Source organism: Chelonia mydas, chromosome 19 (assembly GCF_015237465.2).
Source record: "Chelonia mydas isolate rCheMyd1 chromosome 19, rCheMyd1.pri.v2, whole genome shotgun sequence".
NCBI classification, from domain to species: Eukaryota; Metazoa; Chordata; order Testudines; family Cheloniidae; genus Chelonia; species Chelonia mydas.
This window is the reverse complement of record NC_051259.2, coordinates 3651407-3676208: the sequence shown is the minus strand read 5'-3', so window position 1 is coordinate 3676208 and position 24802 is coordinate 3651407. Positions and strand designations below refer to the sequence as shown.

General features: G+C 42.9%; 1 protein-coding gene across 5 annotated transcripts in view; it reads right to left on the bottom strand.

Annotated features, from left to right (window-relative positions):
* The window catches only part of KIAA0319L (KIAA0319 like), a 54220-nt gene that overhangs the window by 21953 nt on the left and 7465 nt on the right, over window positions 1–24802 (bottom strand). For 3 of the 5 annotated variants that reach the window (XM_043532012.1, XM_037882008.1, XM_043532014.1), the window contains exons 3-4: window positions 9025–9749; window positions 2825–3119 (exon numbers count right to left, since the gene is read on the bottom strand). In XM_043532012.1, coding sequence (XP_043387947.1) covers window positions 2825–3119; window positions 9025–9749 — 1020 coding nt within the window. Of the gene's footprint in view, window positions 1–2824; window positions 3120–9024; window positions 9750–11477; window positions 11501–24802 lie in introns of those variants that run through there. The other 2 variants (XM_037882010.2, XM_043532015.1) reach the window with 2 other exon arrangements.

Genomic DNA, 24802 nt, shown 5'->3' with positions numbered 1-24802 from the left:
CAACCCGGTCCAACAGGGATGAGAAGGACTCAGCAGATAGGTTTTCAGGAAAGAACCCAGGTGCTCTTGTATGGAAGGGGGAAGACAAGAGCTGCTATTTACTGAACTGCAATTTCAGATCTTTACAGATATATGAAGAATTCAAAGTATTCTCAGCTGAAAAAAATATAAGCTTTTTGCAGGCTAACAGATTTTCTAAAACAAGCTGCACACCTTCCACTTTCATGCTTTTCTCACCCTAAATACAAGGGTGTTTCACTTTGATTTTTCCTCTCATTTCTTAATCAGGAAGAAAAGATCAGCAGCATTTCTCATCCATTTCTTTACAAAGCTGACTCATAAGAACGGCCATACTGAATCAGACCAAAGGTCCATCTAGCCCAGTATCCTGTCTTCCGACAGTGGCCAATGCCAGATGCCCTACAGGGAATGAACAGAACAGGTCATCATCAAGTGATTCATCCCCTGTCACCCATTCCCAGCTTTTGGCAAACAGAGGCTAGGGACAGCATCCCTGCACATCCTGGCTAATAGCCATTGATGGGCCTATCCTCCATTAATTTATCTAGTTCTTTTTTTAATCCTGTTATAGTCTTGGTCTTCACAACATCCTCTGGCAAGGAGTTCCCCAGGTTGACTGTGCGTTGTGTGAAAAAAATACTTCCTTTTGTTTGTTTTAAACCTGCTGCCTATTAATTTCATTGGGTGACATCCTAGTTCTTGTGCTAAGAGAAGGAAAAATAACACTTCCTTATTTACTTTCTCCACAAAAGTCATGATTTTATAGATCTCTATCATATCCCCCCTTAGTCGTCTCTCTTCCAAGCTGAAAAGTCCCAGTCTTATTAATCGCTTCTCATATGGCAGCCATTCCATACCCCTAACAATTTTTGTTGCCCTTTCCTAAACCTTTCCAATTCCAATATATCTTTTTTGAGATGGAGCGACCACATCTGCATGCAGAATTCAAGATGTGGGCGTACTGTAGATTTATAGAGGCAATATGATATTTTCTGTCTTATTATCTATCCCTTTTTTAATGATTCCCAACGTTCCATTTGCTTTTTTGACTGCCCATTTTTGGACGTGCACATTGAGTGGATGTTTTCAGAGAACTATCCACAATGACTCCAAGATCTCTCTCGAGGCTTAACAGCTAATTTAGACCCCATCATTTCATATGTACAGAGAGATGAAAAGAGAGGACTAATTTTGTTCTTAAAGGTGACTTGATAAAGGTAGGGGAAAATGGGATTTGTGGCCTTTTCTGGTTCTTTACTATGTACAAAGACCTGAAAGGCAATTACTTTTCTCAGAGTATTTTTTGCTCTCCCCACTTTTTAAAAAAAAAATCTGGGGGGGGGGGGGGGGGGGCATTAAGAAAAAGAAGTCTGTTCTTCCCTGAGACCTTATTGGGATCTCAGAGTGGTACACTGGGAGATATTTTAAAAAGTTAGGGAGGCTGAATATTTAAACTCTCATCTGTTTATCAGTTAAATAGTTAACGAAAGAAACCCAGAACAAAAGTTCTAAAAGAGTAAAACTTCCTTCTCCTCTCAATTACTTAACCTCTTGCGATGTCATAATTCCACTAGTCCTCTAATCACACAGAGCGTCCCCCAAAGGAAAAGGAGATCTGGATTTCTAACAGAAAAAGAAGCAGATAATGCCTCCAACCCTTTTTTGAAAATAACTTTTCAGGTTTTCTTTATACTTCATAAAAGAGCAGCGAGACACCAGCCAAAATGTTTGCCTATGAAGGTCACTTTTAAGACACTGAAGAACATATAAATTCCAACACTAGTGGGGGAGGAATTTATTAAAAAAAGATTAGTAAACTGGTTAGTTCAGATAGCCAATTGGCTTTTTGCCAATTATCAAAGTACATAGCATTTCCTTTCCGCTAAGCCATCTGTTCCATTTTCAGGGGCAAAATACACCCTAAATTTATAAGAATTCAGCTTTGGGTCTTTCCAAGAACTGAATTTAGTGAATTTTGTTGTACTGCAGCTAGTCACACCAGGTGAGCAACACACAATGCCCTGTGTATATGCACAGATCCTCACAGAAGAAGCTAGTGAGTCAAGTTTGGTTTATCCTACTGTTGTTTGTGGTTCTTTTGTTATTTTACACATTCTGTAATGATCACCCTTAGGAACACTTGTGTAATGATCACCTTTAGGAACACCTGTGTGAATGGAAACATGACACTCTGCTGCAGAGTAAGACATGGCTAACGGCCAAGTGTACTGCTTCTGCATGACTGAACTATACGTTGACATTTCCGGGGGGGGAAAGTCATACCCCATATGGGCAACTACCTTACCAAATCAAATGAGGGATTTCCACTCAGCTTGATGGAGGGCCGTGTACTGTAGATAGTTGCTGAAACAAGGTTTCATGCCACTACATCTTGTGTCAGATCTCTATTCCCATTACAGTACCGGAGACAATATCACTCCTTCTGAGCTGCACTTGGAGAACAGATTCAGTAGACATATAGAGATTTGTAATTCCAAATCAGGATCCCATCCCATAGCCTCACAGTCTCTGCCAGGGGCCCCAATGGGCCGTTCAGGGATTGTCATGGGCCTATACCAGAAGCCCTCAGGAGGGCTTATGGTATGGGACCCATGCCAGGACCCCCAGGATGGGCCAAAGGCCCCAACCAACATACATGTTGGAAGAGGACCCCCCAATACTCTCTTGGAGAAACTATTCAGGTACTGCCCCACAGTGGTAGCTTTACTGTGGTTTAATGTCTCATCAGTCTCTCAGTGGGATATTCTGGTTTTGGAAGGTGCTGCGGAGTAAACACACTCACCTGGCACTGGCGTAGGGGTGCTTGATGACATGGCAGGGATAGCCTGGACTGTGGTAACACTGTGGTTGGTGGGGACACCGGTGGGCATAGTGGTAACGGTCTGCACCTTCATCGTGCTTTTCCCCTGCAGAGCACTGATCGTAGGGAGAATCTCCTCTAAGGAAAGAGGCTGGATGGAAGTGTCGTTTGACTGCTTGGGTTTCTCAGCTTTGCCAGTGGCAGTCAAACCCAGCGCTATGGGGCTGGAGAACGTAGCCAGCACTGGGAGTTCTGATGTGGATGTTCCTGCATGAGCCTGGAAAGAAGAGAATGTCTCAATCTGAAACTGGATGCCAATTTAGTTTTTAAAACTCAAACGGACCCCAAATTCCCCTCATATCTGCAAGGTATCAAATGCCTACAAGATATTCACACGTTCCTCCTAAAATTAGGGAGGAACGAAGCCCCCCATACCTATTCTCCTATTGATAGGAAGCTTTTGCAGCTCCCTCCCCTTTCTTACAACACAGCTACTGTCTGTTTTTGCCCACCCTGCACTTCCCCCTTGGCTCTTTCTCCAGAATAGCTAGGTTGTTTCCTGCTCAGCTGCACATGGCTTAATCCCCTTAGATCTAAATACATCAGCTATTGTGGCATATCAGGTGCTATGGCAGACTCCATAGAAGACGCTGGGGTGTCTGCAAGTCTTAAATGAGCAGAGCGACAGCAGAATAAGCTGAAGACACTAAAAGCAGGGAACCAGATTTCCCTCTGGAAATTTGTCCGTCACATATTCCTATTTCTGAAGCTGCGATGTGGGCAGGTGTGAAGGAGGACGATTCTACCGGCATCTTTTTGATTTAAGAATCACTCATTGCAGCAGAGAGTTATTGATTTTAGACTGCCCCTAAAAGAGGCAATCCGTGCCTTGAACGACCTGCACTCAAACAGCTATGTGACCAACAGAAACTATTTGGGGAAGGGGGATCAGAAAGCTTGTACGCATTCCCCCCCCCCCCCCCCCCCGCATACCATGCAGCATGAGTCAGTTTATGACAAATAATCAAAGCAGACAAAAACAATTTCCTTTCTTTCATCAGAAATTCCTTCTACAACACCTAGCTCCACTCTGGTTAGTAGCCTGCAAGGTAACTCCCGGACATTTCAACTTTAACTGGGTTTACCTGTAGAGTACCTCTGCATTTGTTGAGCAAATGCGGTTTCAATAATATCTGCTGAACACATAAAATGCAGCACTTCACCATCTTTGATTTGGAACCAGTTTTGTAACTGAATTACCCCATCACTGACTCAACTGGTACAGTTGGGTCAAAAGGTCAAACCAAAGAAAGGCACTCCTGACTTTAATACCACGTTACTGGCATTCAGTCTGGGCAATGGACGCTGCAGAACTGCATTGCCACGCGTCCTACTAGCTAGATTAGACTAGAGAGAACATTTTAATACCACAGGTAAAAAAGAAGCCCTTGAACATACACTCTGACACAGCCAGCCAATTCTAATACCAGGGGAGGAAGCTTGGCCTTGTGGTTCAGGCTTTTCTGCAAAACTCCCTCTCCTTGCAGTGTTGGGTAGGTCACTTATACCTGCTCTGTCTCAGTTTCCTCATCCTCAACGCAAGGGTGAAGAACTATATTTGTTCATGTGTTTAAAGTACTTTCAGCTCCATTGACAGAAGAGACAAGGGTAAAGCACTATTAATATTATGTGCAAAGAAAGATTCTCTCCACTTTCTTACCAGTTAATGGGCTCTCATGCTTCAGTGAAGCTACAGATTCTTTGCACTAAAGAAGCTGGCAAATCTTGGGACATGCTGCTCTGTAGCAGTCCTCATTCACAGTCTGAACATGGCCAACAGTAGCTTCTGTTAACATGCACAAATGGGCTTCCCTAACTGCGGGGGGGCAATAGCTGGCATGCATATTCCAATTCTGGCACCAGACCACCCAGCCACTAAGTACATTAATCAGATGGAGTATTTCTGAATGGTTCTCCAGGCACTTGTGGATCACCGTGGGCATTTCACAGACATTAGCACAGGCTGGTCTGGAAAGGTGCACGACGCGTGCATCTTTCGGAACACTGGCCTGTTCAGGAAGCTGCAAGCAGGGACTTTCTTGATCACTGTAGGAGAAGTCGAAACGCCCACTCTGATCCTGGGAGACCCTGCCTACCCCTTAATGCCGTGGCTTATGAAGCCATATACGGGGAACCTTGACAGCAGCAAGGAGCGGTTCAACAACAGGCTGAGCAAATGCAGAATGACTGTTGAGTGTGCTTTTGGCCATTTAAAGGCCTGCTGGCACTGCCTCTATGCGAGGCTGGACCTGGCTGATGACAATATTCCTATGCGTACAGCCACATGCTGTACGCTCCATAGTATTTGTGAAGGGAAGGGTGAAAGCTTCACTCAGGGCTGGACTGCTGAGGCTCAGAGCCTGGAGGCTGAATTTGAACAGCCAGAGACCAGGGCTATTAGAGGGGCGCAGTGCAGGGCCATAAGCATCAGGGATGCCTTGAGGCAGCAATCTGAAGCGGAAAGCCACTAACATTTGTTGCTATGCTCAGGAGGGCAGTGCTTGTAATGCTAGGAGGTGACTGGTGCAGACGATGCCCTGTGAAGGTTTAAGAAAATTGCCGGTTGCTTTGCAGGGCTCTGTTTACTTTCAAACCAAAACAATTCTTTTATTAAAAACAACCACCGGAGGAGAGAGACAAACAAAAAAGCACGTCAGCACTGTGGGAGACAGGAGGAAGGGAGGGTCCCAGTAGGAGGTGGGGTCCTGTGAAAATTTGTGTATGTCCAGGTATCCTATGCAACCTTGTCCTTTGGAGTACAGTGCAGCAGGTACTGTACTTCAGCAGGGCTAAACTGCAGAGGGACGGGTGTTGAGTACAGTGGTACTGGGAGTCCACAGGGCTGGACTGTGACAGGGCAGGAGTGGAACGCAGCGGGTACAGACTGGAGCCAGGAGATTGATAAGAGCGTGTTGGCAGTATCTGGAGGAGCATGGGGAAGAGTTTTGTGACAGCAGCTGTAGGGGTGGGCAGGCATGGAGCTGCTCGGTTTGCAGTGCTAGTAGAGCCTGGAGTGTGTCCGCTTGGTGCTCCATAACCTTTAAGAGCCGCTCTGTGGCTTCGTTCTGGCGCACCGTGTTCTCCTTTCAGTTCCTCTTCTCACTGTCCCGCCACTCCTTCAATTCTTGTTTTTCGGCCGCGGAGTTTATCATGACATCACGCAGGAAGTCCTCTTTAGTTCTTCGTGGCCGCTTTCTAATTCTGTGCAGCCACTCAACCGGCGATAAGAAAGAGGGAGGCTAGGCTCCCAAGGTCATATCTGTGAAGCCAAAATGCAGCATTTTACAGAAGCAGTATTCTTTGCAACACACAGGCCACTGATTCAGTGATTTAAAACACAGCCACTACTCACATACCTGTCACTAACTGACTTACCCCAAGCAAGCACACATGAGCCCCAAGACCCCAAAATGGTGAGTAACCGCAGAGGCACAGGAAATCAGTGTTCCAGGACCGTACTGTACACTGGGCATGTGGCTCCTGGGGAGAGCCAGCACTGTAGAGGGGGCCTTATAATCATTACTGTCCCCACATTTTCCACAGGCTGTGCTCATTATGGAAGATATCTTGCTGCTGAGGGTGAGCAGGAAATCAAGGGAGGGTCTTCTCCAAGACTGTGGCTTCTGCCCTGGACCTTATGCGGCTTGCCTGTGTGCAGCAATGTTCTCCCTCCCAGTGACGGTAGAGTGCCATGGGAAAGTTACCCTTAATGAGGCAAGAAAAAGCAGGTCTGCCAAAGAACCTGCAGCATCGGATTGCCCAGTACTTCCATGAGAGTTTCGTGGAGATCTCTGAGGCAGATTCCCATGAAGTGAGGGAGTCAATCAACACCTGGTTCTGCCTTTCAGACTAGGCATGTGGTGGTATGCGCATCATACGGACACAAGCCTGCTTTCTGCAGCCCTCCTGCCCCCAACAACTCGCTTCAGTGATTCCCAAAATCAAAGCCACTTACCAGGCGCCTCCACTCCTGTTTGCGCTTTGCCAAGCTCTAACACTGGCTAGCCTCCTCCGGGGTAGAGAAGAGCTCCTGGCTGCATGCATCTCTGACTTCCGAGTCATCCTCTGCCTCTGGGTCCCCCTCCGCCTCCTCATCCAAGATTGCCTCCTCCTGGCTCGGTCCACTCTCGACTGGCATGCGAGCCACCGAAGTATCCACAGTGGCCTTTGCAGTGGAGATGGGGTAGCCACCAAGTGTTGCATCAGCTCTTTGTAGAACCGTGGGCGCAGCACCGGAGCAGTGGTTTGCCTCCCGCACCTTGTGGTAGGTGTTCCGCAGCTCCTTCACTTTCACCCTGCACTGCAATGTGTCCGGATCATGGCCCCTTTCCATCATGCATCGTGACATCTGTCTGTATGTATCATAATTCCTACGGCTGGAGCGCAGCTGAGACTGGACAGCCTCCTCTCCCCACATGCTGATGAGGTCCAGCAGCTCGACACTGTTCCAAGCGGGAGATTGTCTGGTGCATGGAGCAGGCATAATCACCTGGAAAGATACGCTGAGACCACTGCATTTGACGCCGAGCAAACAGGAAGGGGACTTTCAAAATTCCCAAGGAATTTAAGGGGTGGGGTTCCTGGTTGGTCACCTGAGGGCAGGGCAGTAGAGTTCAAACCGATGACCAGAGAGGCGAGAACAGGTATTGTGGGACACCTCCTGGAGGCCAACTGCAGCGCTGTAATCGACCAGGGTGTCTACACTGGCACCGCGGCGCTGTAGCCCCGGCGCAGAAAGCTGTACGCCTCTCATAGGGGTAGTTTTTTTACAGCATTGCAACTGTGCAATTTCTGAGCACTAAGTGGCTTGGCAGTGTGTACAGAAACTTGCCAGTGTAGACAAGGCCTGAGAGAGACAAGAAAAGTTTAAGGTGAACTGTAGTGAAATCTCCCCAGAAGTCAGGTGCATGTGGAATGGGAGAATGAGATCACTGTTTAAGTCTCAATCTCCTATGAAATGCTAGATGAAGGAAAGGTTTCAGGAAGAACAGAAATACTGCAATATTGCAGGAGAGAGAGAAAACAAAGAGAAACTCATGAGTCACTCTTAAGTAGCATGAGGTTCTGGAAGATCAAACATTTGCAAATGCAAAGCTAAACCACAATGTTGTTTCACACACCTGGCTCTGGAATTCTCAGTGGTGTCCTTTGGCTCCACTCCACATCCTGTTCTGAAAGCTGGTGACGGATATCAGTCACAGCACTACCTAGCACCGTAAGATTGCATAGCTGGAGTGGAACAGATTCTCTTAAGCCAGAATGTAACTACAGGAGAAAGGAGCCCACTGCAATAATCCCAAATCCTTGAAATATGGCAGGAGATATTCAAGCAATGTAGCTTCCTAACGTATGATTCACTCTGCAACACCACTCCTATTAGGGACTCTACAATGCCTATGATCAGACCCTTTGCACATATAACAAAGAGCACCTACTATTTCAAACACGTCTATTTCTGTTTAGATCAGACGACATCTGGAAATACTGTACTGACTTCTTATTTTTTTGGAATAGAAGCCCAAATGATTCTCATTTATCCACTGCTAATGTAAACCCTTATGAACTTCTGAGTATGAAAGAATGAGTCTTAAAAAAAAAAAAATTAAATTCTTCAGATCAGTTACAGAGTAAAGTTGATCTGAAGACACATGACAAAATAGTAGAGATTTGTAGAGTAATATGCTGAATTGATCCAGAATTCAACACTCTTCTTTTATTTTGTGGGTCAACCAGATATATTATGGGTAACTGACTCCAACACCCATGCACTTCCCTGCCTTTTGCTGGTTACATCACACCCACCAGATCTCTCTCCTTCTTACCTCTCACTTTTAGGATGTGTATTATATGGGACAGGAAGCAGTCTGCCTGTCATCTTTTTTCCAAGAGCCAAAGGGCTAATGAAATTAAATCAAATCCTACCCCAATTCAGAGAAACACTACTGCCCCATCTCCCTGCAAAGAGGCTGATAGTACATTTCTGAAGGTGCCTTCTAAGTGTTCTTAATATGAAGCCTGCATAATAAATGACAACCAGAAGGATGCTCAACTCATACCAGTTATGATTGACACTAACAACAGAGACAGTCCATTCACATTCCCATTTCTTTCCATACACTTACCCATAGAGAGCTGCTACCAGTTGGATCACTCAGTCCACTCACACTCTTGCTCTCAGGAAAGGCAAGGCTTTTGTTTTTCTGTTCTCTTGAGTCCGCTCCATTTTGTAGTGAAGTTTTCTCTCGAGTTGCATGGTCACTGGGAACATACACCTCCCTCAACGAAGGCCTAGATTCTGGGTTATCCTTCAGACCAATTTTACTCAAGCCGCTCTTAGATTTGCTGTCCAAGGTACCGGCTGGCAGATTTTTAGCATTCCCCCTGGTGGGGATATTTGTTTTATCCCGTTTCAGCAAGCCCCTCCTGTCATTTGCCAAGTGCTGTTTTTGTGTCAACAGCTCCCAGAAGGACCTTCGCAGTCTCTTTTTGGCTTGGACTGGCATGTGCCAATCCAACAATTTGTGAAGCAGAGTCTCCACCTCACCTTCAGACTGAGAGCTTAAGGAGTGCTCTGTAGTTTTTGATTTCTTTAGAAACACCAAAACGGAATCTGAGGAGTCAGTCCTGTTTGCCTGACACTGATGGGGAATCATGCAGTTCACCTGGATACACATCTTTTCCAACAGCCAAAAGGCATCACAGCTGGGGCTCTGGCAGCAAGCAGCCTGACATGACTGGGCAGTGTGAAATCCCTTCAGAAGCTGTAGCTGGTGATCTCCCCATGATCTCAAATGGCCACCAAACAGGACCTTCTCTGGCTGGCACACGGCTCTGTTCCAGTTTGCATCTGGGAAGGAGGCAGAGTGGAAAAGAAAAGACAATTCAAAATGCTGTAAAGTGACTAACAGTTAATCCTTGGCACTGACAAAGAGTATTCAGAGTACAGGAGTGGGCTCAGAGCAAGGAACCAGAAGGCAGGACTCCTGGGTTCTAGAACTTGCTCTGCTGACTGCATATGACTGTAGGCAAGTCACTTCATCTCTCTGTGCCTCAGTTTCCCTCTCTAAATCAAAACAGCAACATACCCAATTCATAAGGTCATCATGAGGTTAAATTCCTTTAGCTTGTAACTCTCTGGAAAGTATCACAGAAGGGCAAAGTAATACTAGGCAGAACACCTAGTTTCTGATAGGGGCTGGAGTTGCCTCAGTGAACAGTTCGGGCTGGTAAATCCATCTCTCTACACCGAGGCCCCTTTTGGATTAAAAAACTCCCACAGCACAAAGATACAAATGTTATTTGTCACCAAAGGCATCAGAATCAAGCTTTCCACCACCAGCTATGGGCCGCACCAGCGTAACAGCAACACAAGTAGACTGAGCAAATCTGAGTACATCACTTCTGACAGCTGAAGTATAAAAGCAGCTTCTATTATTTTAAGGATCCCTGAATTTTTAAGCCCCCCCCTTTGATTTTCTAAATTACCATTTTACTTAAAGTCAGAATTCAAAAGGGGATTTTATAAATCATCATGTCAGGCAACAAGGTGGCAAACCAAGCTAGGGGGATAACCTGGCTCCATGGAAGATGCAGCCACGTTCCAGAGATTCTTGTCAGAATGAGGGAACTTCAACCACAGTAACTAGTGCTGAGTTCTAAGACTTCAGCATAGCATGGGGTAGAAAGAATTTAAATGACCTTTCATTCTTAACCCAGTTGACATCTGCTTTGAGTAAAAATGTGGACAGTTGAGTTATGAGAAGGAGTGTGGTCTAGTGGTTAGATCAAAGTCATGAATCTTGGGTTCCATTCCTGGATCTGCTTTTAAAAAGCTGCACAACCTTGGATTCACTGCTCAATCTCAGTGCCTCAATATATGCATCTGCAAAACAGCATTAGAGTTTACCGAGGTCACAGGTGCATTAAGGCTATAATAATGTTTGTAAAGCACCACATAAGTATTAATAAGATTAACACTCTTTTCTGCATCTTGAAATGAAGACGTACACACTCATGTCCCTCACCTGTTGAGGTGTGGTGACCTGTAGCAAACAGATTCAGTTCTGGCAATAGTACTGTAAACATTTTAAACACACGGGGGCTCTTCCGTATCCAGATCTGCTTACGCATGGTAGCTCAGTGTATAAGGGCTCTGAAGCCCAAGTCAATGCGGAGTTGCTTTCCTGCTGTAGATACTCTGCATAAAGAATGTTTAGGTTGGCTGACTGCAGCACAACCCTTGGCTAATGAGACGTTCTAAACTTGTACTGAAGAGACTAAACATTTTAAGTTTAGGTTATCAGCTGCGCAGTGCACCTTGGGCCACTGAGTTCTTTCCCCGCCGTCAGTCCCATTGAGTCCATTTGACAAGTACAATAGGTGCAAAATATTCAGTCCACCCACTACACAACTGTGCAGTGTGGTGACATCATCAACCATAAGTAACACAACGAGATACTTCCTAAATTTTTCTAATCAAAATAAGCTTTACTATATAGCTTCATTTAAAAAAAAAAAGAAAAAAAGAAAAAAAAGAAAAAGTTACAACTATCATGAGAAATAGGTTTAGTTTTACATGCCATATAAAATTGTATTCAGGAGAGGTCACGTGCTTTAGTGGACTCAGAATGGGACTGGAAGCCAGATTTTCAAAGTCCCAATTCTGGCTGTGCCATGACTCTTTCTGTGGTCCATGGGAAATCGCTTCATTGATCCATGGCTCAGGTTCCCCACAGGGGAGCTATTACTTGCAGAAATGTTGCAAAGATTTACACTTTCACAGAAGCAAACTTTTTAATTTAGAGAGTAAAAGTCTATTCTGATGAAGAGGTAGAGAAGACATGTTGTATAGAGGTGCTGATTAATGCTCCATTAGACAAGGCCAAGATGGTGAGAAAATTCCCTTTTAGGAAAGGTGATAAAACAGACCATTATGATTTTATTTGGAAGCAGTTTCTGGAGGATTACTGGGAGCAGATGCCTCTGTGGTGATTATTATTCCCACACCTCCGCCCCTCCTTCCATGCCTCCTCTCCCCCATACACAAGGTAGTCTGGCATTCATACTGCCTTCTTCTAGGATGTGTATTCTCTTGTAATAAGTGGTTGCCGCTTTATTGTAAGTACATTTGTGTGAAATTTCAATTAAATAAAACCACAGGAATCCCAGCTACAGTCATGTGAATCAATCACTGCTCCTCATGAGCAAGCGCAGGTTCCACTGTCTAAACAAAGTTGCTTGGTAATCCAAGAAGGATGCGGTATGGTTGTGTATCAATTGTTATCAGAGGACGGTCACATTTTCCTGTAGGGGGGCAGTAACAATAGTTGAGTCAACAGCTTGAAGTCTGCATCTCTTCATGCAGAACAATGATTAAAACTCAAGATTAAAATATTATAGTAGGATTCAAACATAATATAGTAGCCTGTCTAGAAGGCACTTTCTGTTATAAAATAGTCTATTAGATTTAAACCAGCAGGCTCTACAGTCTACACATACTGAGAAATTTATACACAGACCCCCATATGCGGCTATTCACTTATGACTGAGGATCATGCACAGTTTGCTGCCATGGGGAAAGGACCAAATACTCTCAGAAAGCCACCAGCAGCTGAAAAGATTTAGAGAGCATTGTTAGCTGGTAATGTGTATGGATTTCCAGGCTTTGTGACAAGGGTAAATAACCAGTCAACATTCTTTGCTGAACTAGATCTCTACTGTAGATTGGCATCACTTACAGAGGGCCAGAAACTTGTAACGGTCTTGGAACACCAAAGTGCTTCCCTCACTGAGGAGGAAATAGTTTCCTCCTAGTGTACCATTTACATAATATAATATTGCTAAAAATGCGAAGGGGAGCTAGGTTTTTACAAAAATGCATCTCAGGGACTCAACATGCATGTCAATTAGCAACAGCGTACTTAAGACATGCAAAGGGAGAGAATGGAGAGGAATTATGTAGGGTGACTCAAGGGAGCATAATGAACAGTAATGAAATGAAATTGAGAAAGGGAAAATCAAGTACATCCAGAACAGTTCCGCACAAGGGAAGGACTAGACCTCCTGTTGGGACATTTAATACTAAAATGGATGATCTACTAGAAAATAGAGGATAGGGAACAACCCCATGTTAGTCCCTCTCAGGTGTTGTGGCGGAACTTAGTACTGAAGAGAACTAAGATTCTGATTTGATACAAAGGAGCTGCAGCAGATAAAAAAAAAAAAATCCATTTCAATCCATTTATCCAAGTCCTTGCAGACTTTCACTTGCCCTGAAACAAACATACTGAGCAAAGATACAAGTTGCTGCAGACACACCAGCTTTTATCAATTCACATCTAAGCCATGTTGGAATATTTCCAACAGACTACAGCTGCAGGTGGATACTTTTACTAAGACTTTTATAGGGAGAACAGAAGACTTGTAAGCAGAACTTTAATGTGAGAAACCTGCATTCAGAGGGTCCGATTTGGAAAAAATTCTAAGCAAAGATTGAGACCCCTCCTCGACTCAAAGTCATAAAATAAAGAACATGAGTAGCGTGTGAACAGATGCTTGGACTTGCTCAAATATGGGTGATCTGAGTCAGACTAAGTCAGGTTAGCAAAGTCACCCATTGTGCTTCCCTGAAAAAGAAAAAGGTGAGAGTGCCTCATGGAAGTTGATTAAAACCACTTTGGCTTTAGGTAGGGAAACAAATGAGCAAGGTGGGGAAATGTCTGAAATCTGGAATTTTCACTTTTTTGGGAGACAAGGCCTCCCCAAACTGATTTCCACCTCTCTACGTCCTCCTGTTCGGACAACATATGATTTAGGCTGCAAGGGATCCACTTTTAATGGGCTACACATTCCCCCTTCCTAACATATTGCTCCTTCCTGACCTGGAACAGCATCAGCACTGTTGTCCCACTCTGTATCAGGCTATTTGTAATACCATGTCTATGCGGAGGCCCCTTGGGAGTGCTGATTCTTCCCTCAATTGGACAGCATGCCTATCACCCCAGTAACAACATGAAACACTCCTCTTCTCAGCTGGGACAAGGCACTGCCTTCTGCATGCTCCCCATCTCTATGGGAAACAGAATATTTAGACTAAACCTTTGACCCCACGCCGCCACGCAAATTAGCCTTAGGAACAAGTAGCTGTTTAAGTCTCCATTGTCTCTCTGTACCTGGTCCACTCATCACTTGGGGCAACATCCCTCCCCAGCAGCGTGCCCAGAGAACTTCATAACTTGGTGATCACAAACTGTAAAGCTTGCCTGCCACCAATAGGTCTCTGAGGCTGTCCCTCTCCCCCTTCACGCAATTTAAAAAAAAACAACAAATATTTATTTTGGTAAGGTGAAAAAATTAATATAAAGAATGCATCTGCCCGAGACCTTGTTTTTCACATTTCGGTCTGAAGCACGTTTTTTTTTTAAATGACTAACGTATAACTAGAGGCTTTTGAATGGAAATGACTTGTATCAGCGATGTTTTAATAAGGCCACCTGTTTAAACCTTGAGGACTCTACAATGTTGAAAGCAGCTTCAGAGGGCAATTATTAAAGCAGGTGGGATTTTCTGCTCCAAGTGGAGTAGATTACTACCTTTTCTTGAGGCTAGGCAGCGAGAGGGACAGTCCATCATGGTTTTCATCTCTATTTCACATACAACTCCATTAGTTCATATTAGTTCAAGCCACACCCAAAACTAACATGAGGTCTGCTACTATCACATAGTTCACCCTGCTTGCGTGTTCTAGTCCTTCCCTCAACCTGTGTCTGTCTTGTCTGATTAGATTGGAGGCTCCTCGGGCAAGGACCACTTAGTACTCAGCACAACGAGGCCCCTTTCTTGGTTGTCCCTTAGACACTGCTGTAATAAACATGATTAAGAATAATTTTATTGAAGTCTTTAAAACGTCATTTGTTAAAGAATCTAAACCCCAGGGATTTCAACACAAGATTTTGCCAAAAAACAAAAACTGATTAATTCTAAAATGAGAGGGTACTAGGTACTATACAATATGATGGCTTCTAATAAGATAGTAGTCTTCATATAGTACTTTTTAAAAAATAACCCATCGGTATTTACATGTATAAAAGGACACTAATTTATAGCTAAAATTTAGATTTAAACAATACATTCTGAAAAACCTACTTATAACATCTGCATTACATTTTTTAATTCAGTGAAGACAGCTTTCTTGGACATTAACCTCTCTCAAACAACAACCAGAAACCTAACCACTGAAGCACTGCAAACCACAAAAAGAAAGACTAGAAAGCAAGTATGAACAAAAAGTATTTTCATTAACCTACTTGCAGTGAAAACTGTGCATGGTGAAGACGTGGTATTGGTAATGCGCCAAAAAAAAAAATCAACTTTCAAATTAAATGTTGAATTGTTTTTTGTTTTGTTTTTGTAAATCTTGCAGAGAAGGGAATACAAGGATGATTTAAGAAATCCTAATAAATTATCATCTGTCATCTCTGGCTTTTATTGGGAGTTACCCACTAGCCAAAACTGGTTGTTAGTCTCCCCTTTATAAAGGGCAGATAAAAGCCATAGGTGTACATTATAATTGCACATTACAACTAAAAAGTTTGAGAATGAATGGCTGTAAGACTTGTTGTTTGAAAACAATTTATTTAATGGACCCATTTATAGGACTTTTGGATTAAATGAAGTGGCAGTAAATTGGAATATACAGGAAATAACTCAGAGGGTAACTTGAAGTGTGATTCCAGCAGCTAGAGTCACTATAGTAAAGGTTATGTCAGCTTACCCATTATAAACCTCTCATTTCAGAGTGTTCGGTGTCATAAAAAAAAATTTGCCTTAGGCTGAGACCTGACTTATGATGTTTAAACCACTGGAGCATAATTTCATCATCAAATTTTGGAGGCGGGAGGGGGGAGTCAGTTTGACCAATTTGCAGTCTGAGCAGAGAAATAAGCCTCAGTTTTCTAGCTTCAGGGTTTATTTATTGCAGTTATGTGACTTTAATTGCACAGGTGATTATTCCACAATGTAAACTTCAGTAGTTCTTTCAAGTGTTTTTAAAAAGACAAGTTATTTCACACTTAGATCAGGTACAAACGGCTCGCACAACAAACTACTTTGCCTATGGATTTTTTTAGCATGAAAAATTTAAGAGTGCACGCATAGAACAATGGATTAAAGGCTCCTTATACTCAGAGCTTTGCAGATTGAGGACTCCCTAAAATACACTAATGGCCTAAGGGATTGTTACAATGCTCCAGAGATAATGGGTCACTGGGAGATTACCTTACAAACCATGTCACTGTGCAAAGACTGACACAACCCAAAAAGCAGGCTCCTTGCCTCTCTGGCAAGGTCCTCTTGACTGCTGGAAACTTTGTAACTTCTATTTATTTTAATGGATAACAAATACATGACAAATCCTGTGTTTTTCCCTAAAATATGAACACAAGAGTGTGAGTCAAATACTAATAGTCTAATGATTCTGCATATTGTGTATAGCTACTACAGTGATGGACACTTTGGAAATGAGAAACGGTCGTACTGCGTTATACTCAGTGATGCTTGTTATACTTACAACTTAGACAACCAGGGAAGTTGCGACAAGCAAAAGGCTACTACTCCATCCTTAACATTGCTTTAAACTTCCCTTAAAAGGGAATGGTTAGAAAATTTTTCTTCCTCTCCCCCATGTAAAACTCTCATTCCCCTTCCTTCTCCACTCCAAAGAAAATAAGGGTTCTACATTTGGCAAAGATTTTTTCAGGTAGAGTGTGTGTGTTTTGAGGCAAGGGAGAAGGAGAGTTCAAGTTTCAATGCCTCAGTTTCCTTAGCTATGAAAATAATTCTTATCTACCTTCGTAAAATGCTCTGTGATCCTTGCATGAGAGAGGCAACAAACATGAAGTGTCATATGTTTCTTTGTTCTAACTATAATTCCTTGATGCTTTCTATTGGCCTGGGTCATGCTCACAGCCACTGGAAACCTAAACTCCACATACTGAACAGCCACCAAAGTTACTCAAGTGTGAGAGAAGGGGATTTTTTTTTGGTGCTAAAATTTGAAATTTACCCCTGTCCTGAACTACAGTTTAACTGAGAGGGCTAGTAACCCAGCCTTGCAAAATCACCATGAAAATCTAGCAGCTAGGCACAAAGGTTCCTTGGCCTTATTCCAATGATAAAGATAATTATATTTTTCTCAACTGTCCCAGGTAATTGGGTGCATGCAATTTTGCGATGATGCAGCAACTGCGCAGTTATAGTATCAATCATTGAAAGCATCTGGTCACAGTGACCTCCACGCAATCTAAACCGGGAATCATAGGTAAACCATTTGCTTAAAACCAAAGTGAAGTTAAATTCTGCTCTAAAGATGTTAATGTTTTTATTCAAAGGATGTGTTACTCCAAACAAACAGTCCATTCCCCCCAAACAGTAACTTTAATCGAAAAACAACCCAACTTAAAAGTGATTTTGTTCTCCAAATGTAGGGAGAAACAAAGAGGCTGTTTTATTTCCAATTTATTTTTAATGTTTACCCGGCAAATGCAAATTGAAAATAAATGGGTAGCACGACTAGTGAAGGAAATAATCAGACAACAGAATTTGCTCTAAATCTGTTTTGGCAGCAACTCCAGGGTCATCCTCCATTTAGAAGATAGAAAAGGGGAGGTGAAGGTTTCTAACAAAGCAGAGTCCAATTACTATTTTTAAATGAAACACTGAATAAATGCAACTGAAGGCTAAGTTGATAACAGTACCTTTTAAACCAGCATCATTGTTGTCACACTTTATCAACATGAAGTCCCCGCTCAAAGAGCAAGCAGACCAGCCGCCTGCCTGGGGGAAACATATGACCTCATTACACTTTGAAGTGCTTGGATTGTGATCACACTGACAGGGCTTCATGGAGTCTAGCAGGGGAAATGACCCTGCTGTAACCTGAAGTGTTCGTCATGTTATTAGGGTGGGAGCATAAAAAAAATTTTTTAAATGGGGTGGGGGGAAGGAGATGGTGGTGATCAGATGCACAATAAAATCTGAAATCGACACTTCTCAGCTCTCGCAAGTTTATTGCGAGTACAAAGCTTTGGGTCCTTTGATTTGTACTATAGAGATTAAAGACTAACACCATCATTGTGAATATCAAGAGGAATTTTGCCTGTCTTGAGGGTTTTTTTTTTATTTAACTGTGCAAAACACACTTTCTGTTGCAAGCTAAGAACGCTCTCTAATTAAGCCAAAGAACTATGAGGTGAATTGAAAGCAGGGCAGCAATGGATTTTAACCTGCCTCTGGAAGACTACACGCCTCCACCACATCCCCTTTCTACACTGCTCACCTGTCCCTACCCTGGAATGATCTTATCCCTAGCTCATTGTGACTTCTGCAGGGAAAAATTTGTGCTTAGGAATTTAAGGCTTCGTCCAAAGCCCACTGAAAAGTCCATGGGTATCTGTCCATAGACTCCTGTACATGTCTGATCCAAAGCTGAATGAACAGTAGGTGTTAAAAAAAAAAAAAAAAAAAAAAAAAGCCACACACAACAAAAATGGTTCCTGAGAAAACATCTCCCCTGGCAAATCACCCTAAAAAAAAATTATGTTCCTCTAAGAACTCATGTCTGAATCCTAATAAACGTCTCCTAGATACACCAGTGCAATCACGTCAGCAGAGATGACCCCAGGGCACTGTATACAGAGCACTTCATTTCTCTTTTTAATTGGCTGGCACATGGAAGGTACAGAAATACAAAGCAGAGATTACAACTACATTTGGTCAAGTTTTAATTTTCAGAGCTCTACTAATATACACTTGCACCATATTTTACCTGACATCAGCATCAGGTTACCCAACACAGCTTCCCAACTATTGCACATGGATAATTAAAAACCCAATTTACTCAGCTCATGGAAAGAGCTTGCATTTATGAAACAGTGCAATTTACAGTATTCTACACAGAGCAATGGGCATATAGAAATATGTTGGGTTTTTAACTATACAATTCTCCTGATCTTTGATGGGACTCACAAAACCCATGCACACAAGCAACACGTTATAAGATGGGGTTTGTAGAATCATAGAAGTGATCTATTAGTTCCTGTCTTAATCCAGCTTCATGTGGCAAATGCAGGATTATTTCCTGCAGGATATTTTTTCTGGGGGTCTCCCCAAAAGGGTCACCTGGTCCTTTAAAATACAAAACGCATTATCCAACAAAGTAAATTGTACAAGTAAAAGGCTCTCTCATTAACCCATTTTCTTTTTTGTGGGAGCACCAGGAAAGAAAAGGAGATGCTAGTAATTTAAAGCAAGTTTTAAATGAAATTAGACTCATTACCCATAGTGCAAAGTTTTCACAATATCTCAGTATGACACACAAATGTACTGGCATCTTTGAGCAAGCTTGGATATTTCTACTGAAAATGGAATTTTAGGGTTTTTTTATGGTAACTACAATAAAGCTTTTCCTGAAATGCACTTAAAACAGACAACATTGGTCTTGAATGGAGAGGGCTAATAGCCAGCTTTTATGGTTCATTTAAAAAGATCTCAGTGATTTCTTCAGACAGAGTCTCTTGCACATATTATTAAACCCACACAGCCAATTTAAATGGTGGCATAGCAAGTTTTGTACCGTTACTGGAGTTTGATATTGACAGAGTTCTATGATCATTTTGTTGTGTAAATGAGTAAAGCCTCATTATAGCATCACTCAGCAGGTGATGTAACATTATTGCCAAATTTTGGAAAGCAGAAGAAAGGACAGGAAATGTTGTTTGCATTACCCAGCTGTTTTCAGGCAAAACTGTTCCTGGTAATGCTCTCCTGGCAGTTTCCTTATGCTGACTGCCATGCAAGACTGGGCAGCAGTAGAGGAATACTGGAACATAGGAAGTGCCAGACTGGATCAGACCTGTGGGTGCATCTGCCCAGTATCTTATCTCTGACAGTAGCCAGCACTAGCTGCTTCAGAGAAAGAGAGAAGAAACCCTGCAGCTTTCCTCCTATCCCTCAACAGCTGGAGGTTGATTTATAGCCTCAGCATAAGAAATTACATCTGTCAAGGTTACAAGATGAACTGTGCCTTTGATCACTTTTAGGCCCTCTCAGGTGCACCTCTTAGGTGACAGGCTAGGACTTCCTGCACCTCACTCTGGCAGACCCATGCAGTCCACCCACTCTGGGACTGGGTCTCTGGGCAACAGCCCCAGCTTCCTAACTGTGTTAATGCCACCTGCCCAACTGCATTTGGTATCTGTCAGCCCTTTCACTCCAGGGACCTGTTGATTAAAATGATTCAAAAACAGTGCCTTTAAAACAAAGCTTTATTTATTCCTTGCACCAAAGGTACAAAGCCTGTAGAGCAAAGGGTAAAAAACAATAAAAGGCCAATACACCAGTGTCTTCCTTACACCTTAATCTTTCCTTGACAGATTTTGTAAATCCCCCTCAGCCCAGCTAACCCCATCTCTGGCTGGGAGAAAGACTGTCGTGCTCACAGCAGGGGCTCTCGCTGTCTCTGTGGGTATGTCCTCACTGCCGTTAACTTAAGTGACTGGCATCCACGTTAGCCTAGCCCAGGTACAAGTGTTTCCCCAGCACAACCTTACACATGTCACTGTGTCCTAGATTCATAGATTCATAGATATTTAGGTCAGAAGGGACCATTATGATCATCTAGTCTGACCTCCTGCACAACGCAGGCCACAGAATTTCACCCACCACTCCCACAAAAAAACCTCACACCTATATCTGTGCTATTGAAGTCCTCAAATTGTAGTTTAAAGACCTCAAGGAGCAGAGAATCCTCCAGCAAGTGATCCGTGCCCCATGCTACAAAGGAAGGCGAAAAACCTCCAGGGCCTTCCAATCTGCCCTGGAGGAAAATTCCTTCCCAACCCCAAATATGGCGATCAGCTAAACCCTGAGCATATGGGCAAGATTCATCAGCCATATACTACAGAAAATTCTTTCCCGGGTAACTTGGATCTTACCCCATCTAAAACCCATCACAGGCCATTGGGCCTATTTACCATGAATATTTAATTACCAAAGCCATGTTATCCCATCATACCATCTCCTCCATAAACTTATCGAGTTTAATCTTAAAGCAAGATAGATCTTTTGCCCCCACTACTTCCCTCGGAAGGCTATTCCAAAACTTCACTCCTCTGATGGTTAGAAACCTTCGTCTAATTTCTAATCTAAATTTCCTAGTGGCCAGTTTATATCCATTTGTTCTTGTGTCCACATTGGTACTGAGTTTAAATAATTCCTCTCCCTCTCTGGTATTTATCCCTCTGATATATTTATAGAGAGCAATCATATCTCCCCTCAGCCTTCTTTTAGTTAGGCTAAACAAGCCAAGCTCCCTGAGTCTCCTTTCATAAGACAAGTTTTCCATTCCTCGGATCATCCTAGTAGCCCTTCTCTGTACCTGTTCCAGTTTGAATTCATCCTTCTTAAACATGGGAGACCAGAACTGCACACAGTACTCCAGGTGAGGTCTCACCAGTGCCTTATATAACGGTACTAAGACCTCCTTATCCCTACTGGAAATACCTCTCCTGATGCATCCCAAGACGACATTAGCTTTTTTCACAGCCATATCACATTGGCAGCTCATAGTCATCCTATGATCAACCAATACTCCAAGGTCCTTTTCCTCCTCCGTTACTTCTAGTTGATGCGTCCCTAGCTTATAACTAAAATTCTTGTTATTAATCCCTAAATGCATGACCTTACACTTCTCACTATTAAATTTCATCCTATTCCTATTACTCCAGTTTACAAGGTCATCCAGATCCTCCTGTAGGGTATCCCTATCCTTCTCTAAATTAGCAATACCTCCCAGCTTTGTATCATCTGCAAACTTTATTAGCACACTCCCACTTTTTGTGCCCAGGTCAGTAATAAAAAGATTAAATAAGATTGGTCCCAAAACCGATCCCTGAGGAACTCCACTGGTAACCTCCCTCCAACTTGACAGTTCACCTTTCAGTAGGACCCGTTGTAGTCTCCCCTTTAACCAATTCCCTATCCACCTTTCAATTTTCCTATTGATGCCCATCTTATCCAATTTAACTAATAATTCCCCATGTGGCACCGTATCAAACGCCTTACTAAAATCTAAGTAAATTAGATCCACTGCGTTTCCTTTATCTAAAAAATCTGTTACTTTCTCAAAGAAGGAGATCAGGTTGGTTTGGCACGATCTACCTTTTGTAAAACCATGTTGTATTTTGTCCCATTTACCATTGACTTCAATGTCCTTAACTACCTTCTCCTTCAAAATTTTTTCCAAGACCTTGCATACTACAGATGTCAAACTAACAGGCCTATAATTACTTGGATCACTTTTTTTCCCTTTCTTAAAAATAGGAACTATGTTAGCAATTCTCCAATCATACGGTACAACCCCTGAGTTTACAGATTCATTAAAAATTCTTGCTAATGGGCTTGCAATTTCTTGTGCCAATTCCTTTAATATTCTTGGATGAAGATTATCTGGGCCCCCCGATTTAGTCCCATTAAGCTGTTTGAGTTTCGCTTCTACCTCAGATATGGTGATGTCTACCTCCATATCCTCATTCCCATTTATCATGCTACCATTATCCCTAAGATCCTCTTTAGTCTTATTAAAGACTGAGGCAAAGTATTTGTTTAGATATTGGGCCATGCCTAGATTATCCTTGACCTCCACTCCATCCTCAGTTTTTAGCGGTCCCACTTCCTCTTTCTTTGTTTTCTTCCTATTTATATGACTATAGAACCTTTTACTATTGGTTTTAATTCCCTTTGCAAGGTCCAACTCTACTTGACTTTTAGCCTGTCTCACTTTATCCCTACATATTCTGACCTCAATAAGGTAGCTTGCCTTACTGATCCCTCCCTTCTTCCACTCCCTATATGCTTTCTGCTTTTTCTTAATTACCTCTCTAAGATGCTTGCTCATCCAGCTTGGTCTACAACTCCTGCCTATGAATTTTTTCCCCTTTCTTGGGATGCAGGCTTCCGATAGTCCTCACTGTTTCTGCACTTGCTGTGGTGTCTGGAGGCATGTCCCAGGGTCCTTTGTGCTGAGACTCACTAAGACTCTTCCCAAGTCAACTGTGGGAGAATGTGTCTGACCTTCAGGAGAATTGTGGAAGGGGCGCTGGAGGACTACCAGCACTTGAGTGACTTGGCCTGCGTGCTCACTGCAAAATGGGCAGGTTCCAGCCTCAATTAAAGTGAAGCTCAGGCTCTAGCCCCGCTCCTCCACAGCTGAGAGGGGCTTAACATACCTGCAAACCCAGGTTAGTGGTTTCTGTGTGGATGGTGGATGGAGTCAGGCTGAACTGGGCTCTTACCTGGGTTTTAACTGAGAGTGAAAACATAACATGTGTGTTCCTTGGCCCCGCCTGCCTCCAGCTAGAACTGGGTGCTTCACAGAAAAGTGCAAGAAAGCCCATAAAAGAGCCTTCCCTTAGAGAAGTTTCCTCCTGACCCCTGCCAGTAAGTGCTTTTTTAGCTTATAGCTTTTTTAGCCTGTGAATTTTCTTATCCATATACCCTGTCTAATCCTTTCTTGGTCCTATTGAGCTCTTGGTCTCAGCAAAATCATATGGAGGCGAAGTCCATAAACTGCCTATGTGCTATGTGAACAAATATTCCTTTGTTTCTGTTTTTAAATGTGTTCCCTTCCAAATTCATTAGATGCCCCCTAGTTCTTGTATTATATAAATGGGTGCTTCTATTTGCCCTGTGTATCTGCTCTATGCCATTCATTATTTGCTATACCTCATTTTTTCCTGCCTCTCTCTGAATAGTCCCAATCTTTCCAATTTCTCCTCAGAGGGAAGTCATGGAGACTATATCCAGCCGAGCAGGAAATACAGAAACAAAAAACAGAAGAAATTTCATGGTGTGGTACATGAAGAGTTTTAATTGGCAGTCTAAAATCGTAGTACATTGTAGAACAACATTCATATGTGTATCTGCAGCAGTATGGTTTAGTGGTCAGAACAGAGGACTGGGAATCAGAAGTCCTGGATTCTAATGCTGACTCTGCCACTGGCTTTGGGCAAGTCACAGCTGCTGCTGCCTCGAATAGCCCATCAATTAATTACTCTGAAATAGTGCAATGAAAGACACACTACAGAACTGCAAAGTGTGTATCTTGCTAGCCAAAGGGACAGTCTCAGATTTTAGATTATCTCTAGCAGTGTTTGAGCCCTGACCACAGAACTCTTTTGTTAAACTACTTAAACAGTAGTTTAACAAAACTCAACCTCTTGCAACAATGAGTTACTTTGCACTGCTTACACTACATCTTTGCACACAGCACAAAATTCTGTAGGTCTACGAATATGCAGTGTTTGCATGGAACTTCAAGGCTACAAGTTAGAAGTGTACCCTCTGTGCTTTAATTGTTGACATTAGTGAACTCAGTTGAATGCATCCGATGAAGTGAGCTGTAGCTCACGAAAGCTTATGCTCAAATAAATTGGTTAGTCTCTAAGGTGCCACAAGTCCTTTTCTTTTTGCGAATACAGACTAACATGGCTGCTACTCTGAAACCTGTCAGTTGACAGTCTCTCTCCTGTTTGGGAATACTTGGACCCTAGCCATTTCTTTGTTCGAGACCTCATTTGGAATCCCCTAAAGGAACAGTCAATCTGAATGCAATCAGATTACTGTCAAAGTAAATAAATCAGCAACCAACTAATAGCACTGGTTTAACCAGCTATACCATGGATAGAGTTTCCCCGAGATTCTACTCACACAGCCCTGAAATAACTCTGAAACCTGACCTACAGCATTTCTGCTACTCCAGTCAAGTGACTACACACAACTGCAAGTGCACTACAGTCATGAGCCACAGCACCCCCTCTACTCCAATCCTGGCTTCTCCTGAATAGG